The sequence below is a fragment of the Dermacentor albipictus genome, chromosome 7, assembly GCF_038994185.2.
Source record: "Dermacentor albipictus isolate Rhodes 1998 colony chromosome 7, USDA_Dalb.pri_finalv2, whole genome shotgun sequence".
Lineage (NCBI taxonomy): Eukaryota > Metazoa > Arthropoda > Arachnida > Ixodida > Ixodidae > Dermacentor > Dermacentor albipictus.
In genome coordinates, this window is record NC_091827.1 from 125245595 (window position 1) to 125250643 (window position 5049).

Below are 5049 nucleotides of genomic sequence, written 5' to 3' on the forward strand. Positions count from 1 at the left end.
TATGCCATAATTATTTGGGACCCATTCACTTTAACCAATATTAAAAAAACCGGAACGTGTACAGCACAAGGTAGTTAGGTTTGTTTTTAATTCATACGGCCGCGCGTCTGTTGGTGAGCTCGTAAGGCGCAGTGGATTGCCCCCGCTGACTGTGCGCAACCGTATCTGTCGATTAAAGTTCCTCTTTCAACTTGTAAACGGCCATTATAAGGTTAACACTTCCAAGTTCTTTACTTACTCATCAGGTTATAACACGAGATGAAGGCATGCTTTATCGATAACCCCCATCAACGCACGGAATAACTGTTTCAAATATTCTTTTTTTCCTAGGACAATAACAGACTGGAATAATCTTAATTCTCATATTGTTACCCAGAATTCCTTATCAATGTTTGAAAAATGCTTGCAAATGTTATGAATTCGTGTGCGTTATCTGTGTATCGTTTGTGTTGGCGACAGAGTAACAGCCTGGACCAGTTCTCAGCAAACGAAGACACCCCAGCATTTATTCGTGCTCGTTTTATACCCAGTACAGGAAAGGGCACACAAGTGGCGAGCATGCGCCGAAGATGCTACACGCAGGCACGTATCATTCCGGCTTATCTATCCGATACATCTTCCTTTCTTGGAAGGAAAATAAACAATTTTAACGTTTTAACGAACAAATGAGTTCAAAAGAATACACAGCACCATCACCGATTAAAGTTTGCGTACGCAGTTCAAAAGGTTTAGAGCTCACGGAACTTGCACGAAATTGTCGTCATATCGCAACCGCTGTGGTTGTCTTCTTTCGCGCTGGGATCTTCTTGGTTCTCGTGTCGGTGGCGTAATGGCGGGAGCACTTTCGTTGTTTGATTGGACCTGGCACGGGGACCCGTTCTCGTGGCTGTCGTCTGGTATGTCGTCATCACTAGGCGCAATGCTGAAAGGCTCAGCCGTAGCCATGAGATGTTGTCGGTTGCGTCGCAAGACGTCGCCGTCTTCGGTGGCGACCTGGTACGACCTTGGTTGGGCAGTTGCATTAAGAATCTTTGCTTTCGGCGACCACGAGTCACCTCGTACTCTGACGACCTGGCCTTTTTGTAGCGGTGCCAGACTGCGTCTTGGGGTTCGGTACTGTTCATGTTTCTTTACCGACTGTCTGTGAGCTTCGTTGAAGTCTGGGAGAGTTGTGCGAAGTCGTCTGCCCTGAAGCAACTCTCCAGGTGACTGACCGTCTTCTAGCGGACTGCTCCTGTAAGCGAGTAATCCAAGCCACAAATCATCGTTCATCTCCGACGTCTTTTTTAAAATTCGCTTTACTATTTGAACGCCTTTTTCTGCGAGGCCATTCGAGCGAGGAAACCGCGGGCTGGACGTAATGTGTTTAAAATCGTACTTCTTGGCAAACAGTGAAAACTCATGACTCGCAAACTGCGGAACATTGTCTGTGCACACTTCAATAGGTATTCCATACCGTGCAAACACTGCGCTGAGCTTTTGCACAACTGTGGCCGTCGTTGTATCGCTTAGAAGTTCCACCTCCGGAAAGTTGGATAACGCGTCAAAAACACACAGGTACGATTTTCCGGCCCTCTGAAAAATATCAACACCTACTCGGTACCATGCATGTTCAGGCACTGGGCGGTCCATGAGCGGTTCACTTTGCTGCCGATATGCATACTTCTGACAGACTGCACATCTCTTGATGTGTGCTTCAATGTCAGCATTGAGACCAGGCCAAAACAGCAGCTTACGTGCTCGTGATTTGCATTTATTTATTCCCAAGTGGCCTTCGTGAATTCTTCGAAGTAGCTCAGGGCGCATGCTTGACGGTATCACCACCTTGCATCCCTTAAGCAACACACCGCTCAAGACAACCAATTCACTTCCGAAGGATTTTAGTATCCCAGGGACTGGACGACTGCTTTCCAAGCAATGAATGACTTGACTCAAGTAGTCGTCCTTGCTAGTTTCTTCTGCCAAGCGCTTCAATGTTTCCTCGCTGACAAGTGATGACAAAACGCTTACCGCGTGAACTTCCACGTCATCGTCGATGTTTGCTTCTGGGCTTTCGATGGACGCTCGAGACAGCATGTCAGCGACCACCAAGCGTTTACCTGGAACAAATTGGAGTTTGTAGTGGTATCTAAGCAAGCGAAGAAAAAATCGCTGCAGTCTGGGCGGCATCTCTCCAATCGGCTTCTCCGAGATAGCTATTAAGGGTCGATGGTCTGTCTCGAGGACAACGTTACGTCCGTACGCAAAATGGTGAAACTTTTCGCACCCGAAGACAACAGCCATAGCCTCTTTTTCTATCTGGGAATATCTACGTTGCGCTTCGGTTAAGACGCGTGAGGCATAAGCGATGGGCTTCCAAGAACCCTCATGAAGCTGCCAGAGAGCCGAGCCTATTCCATTTTGCGAAGCATCGGATGTTATCTTCGTAATCCGTTTAGGATCGAAAATCGCCAGCACAGGATCTTTGCTCAGACTGTCACAAATCATTTTCCATTCTTTCGCGTGGTTTTCCGTCCAAAGATACGGTCTTTCTTTATCAAGTCGCGAAGCAGTTTCGTTCGGTCCGTAATTGATGGCAGGAACTTCGACAAATAGTTTACGACACCGAGCATGCGCTGCACTGCTTGCTTGTCAGTCGGCGGTGGCATACTTAACAGAGAACTGACCAGGGTAGGATTTGGGCGTATGCCGTCTGCCGCAATAACGTCGCCAAGAAAAAAAATCTTGCGCACGCCAATGCTGCACTTGTCTGCATTAAACGTTAGACCAGCTTTCTGTGCTGCTTCTAGTACCGCTCGTAACCTCTGATCGTGCTCTTTTCTTGTCGCACCCCACACGATGACGTCATCAACGTACACTCGCACTCCTGGCAGTGTTTCGAATATTTCGCTAAGAGCCTTTTGAAACACTTCTGGGGCGGACGCTATACCGAAGGGCAGCCTCAGAAAGCGGTAACGACCGAAAGGAATCGCGAACGTACAAATTGTTGACGTTTCATCATGCAGCAGTATCTGGTGAAACCCCGAGTTGGCGTCAAGGCGCGAAAAAAAACGTGCTCCAGCTAGTTCCGATTCAATATCTTCTCGACGCGGCATCTCATAGTGCTCGCGCTTGAGGTTCTCATTAATTTTCCTCGGGTCCATGCATAAACGTAGTTTTCCGTCCTTTTTTCTGACGATAACTAGAGGACTCACCCAGTCCGTCGGCTGGTCTTGCTTTGCTATAATGCCGGCTTTGACCATGCGGTCAAGTTCTTCGCGCAGAGGCTCTTTCAAGGAAAGGGGCACACGGCGGGCTGTCTGGACGACTGGCACCGCATCTTCTCGAAGAACTATGCGGTATGGGCGCTTGATACATCCAGTCCCAGAAAAAAGTTGTTGAAACTCGTGGACAACTGCCTCGCTGTTGCTTGTTCCGATGTCGTTTACGGTGCGCGAGAACAGTCCAAGCAGTTCGCTGGCTCGCAGTCCAAGTATGGCATGACGGTTCTTCTTCACGATGAAGAAATTAATCTTTGCCGTCTTGCTTCCGACGGCGACCGTGGTAGTCATGACTCCGAGATGCTTGATGACTCCTCCGTTGTAAGATCGTAGGACACAGTTGCTTCTAGCCAAGGGTACCCTCGGCTGCAGTTTTTTGTAGGCAGAGAATGGCACGAGGTTGGCTTGCGATCCTGTGTCAACTTTGAAGTCTATTGCCGTGTCCGCAACTTGCGCTCTCACCACCCAGTCACGGTCACACGATCTTCCAACGCTGTTGACAGATACATCAAGGATGTCAAATTCCTCTTCGCTATTTTCGGTGCCCCTCACTTCCCTAACTTGTCTATTCACCTTGCAACGGACAGCAAAATGATTCTGCCCTTGGCATTTTCTGCACACTTTGCCAAATGCAGGGCAGCTTCTCGGACCGTGCGTACGTCCACACCTGCGGCACTTGAACATTGCAGGTCGTTCATCGCACTGCTGCTGCTTCGTACACTCCCGTAGTTTGACAGCGTCAATCTGTCTCTGTTCTCGAGACCAGATTTCGTTTTGCGCGGCAGTCATTTCCGCAGCCTTGCAGACTTCTTCCGCTTTAGCCAAGGTCAACTTCTTATCCTGCAGCAACTTTTGCCTTACTTTGTCATCATTTGTACCAAAAACTATTTGGTCACGTATGAACGACTCTGCCGTGGTGCCAAAGTTGCATGAACGAGACATCTTCCTGAGCTCTCTGACAAACTGTTCAACCGGCTCACCTTGACCTTGGACGCGTTGCCTAAAGAGGTAGCGCTCGTGCACTTCATTCAGCTGTTCTGCGCAGTAGGTGTCGAACTTGGCTATGACAGTTACGTAACTTTCCCGGCTCTCATCGTCCCCGAAGGTGAAGTTGTTGTAAATTTCCAGTGCGTCGTCACCTGCCACGGTTAGCAGTAAAGCAATCTTTGAGGCATCCGGTCGAGGCTTCTTGTCGGGCGCGGAGGCAACCAAGAAAAGTTCAAACTTTTGTTTGAAAAGCTTCCATTGCTTACTGATTTCGCCGGTGAAATGTAGCGGCTCTGGTGGCTTCACAAGTTCCATGCTGCTTTACCGTGCCCGAGCACTATGGGCGTGACTTCTGACACCATGTATCGTTTGTGTTGGCGACAGAGTAACAGCCTGGACCAGTTCTCAGCAAACGAAGACACCCCAGCATTTATTCGTGCTCGTTTTATACCCAGTACAGGAAAGGGCACACAAGTGGCGAGCATGCGCCGAAGATGCTACACGCAGGCACGTATCATTTCGGCTTATCTATCCGATACAATCTGCTTGTATGTTTTTTTCTTGTATGTTATGTATTCTTCACCAATGTCTGAAAATGCCTGCAAATGTGATGGATTTGTATGTGTTTACATGCTTGTATATTTCTATGTATCCCCACCCTGCTATGATCTGATTTCAGATCGCAGTATCTATAAATAAATAAATAAATAAATAAATAAATAAATAAATAAATAATACTGCTGCATGGTTGTTATTTAACTCTGCAAGAGAATGGTCCTGCCATCCTACCAAGAGTGCATTT

The 5049-nt window shown here is 47.9% G+C and overlaps 1 protein-coding gene across 1 annotated transcript; it reads right to left on the reverse strand.

Moving 5' to 3' along the window:
• Positions 1–477: 477 nt before the first annotated feature.
• On the reverse strand, positions 478–4768 carry LOC135907094 (uncharacterized). Its single transcript, XM_070522686.1, has 3 exons — positions 3195–4768; positions 2011–2099; positions 478–1234 (listed from the first exon to the last, which is right to left on the reverse strand). Exons 1-3 carry the CDS (start codon positions 4560–4562, stop codon positions 736–738), a joined length of 1956 nt encoding a protein of 651 aa, XP_070378787.1. The 5' UTR covers positions 4563–4768; the 3' UTR covers positions 478–735.
• Positions 4769–5049: the final 281 nt, after the last annotated feature.

Excerpts from the sequence above, each read along its gene's own strand:
- LOC135907094 (XM_070522686.1), bottom strand. The coding sequence starts at position 4,562 with ATGGAACTTGTGAAGCCACCAGAGCCGCTACATTTCACCGGCGAAATC. Across the intron at positions 2,100-3,194 it reads AAGACCAGCCGACGGACTGG|GTAAACGCTTGGTGGTCGCT; the intron begins GTGAGTCCTCTA and ends AATTTGTTCCAG. Across the intron at positions 1,235-2,010 it reads ATGACGTGGAAGTTCACGCG|GAGCAGTCCGCTAGAAGACG; the intron begins GTAAGCGTTTTG and ends ACTCGCTTACAG.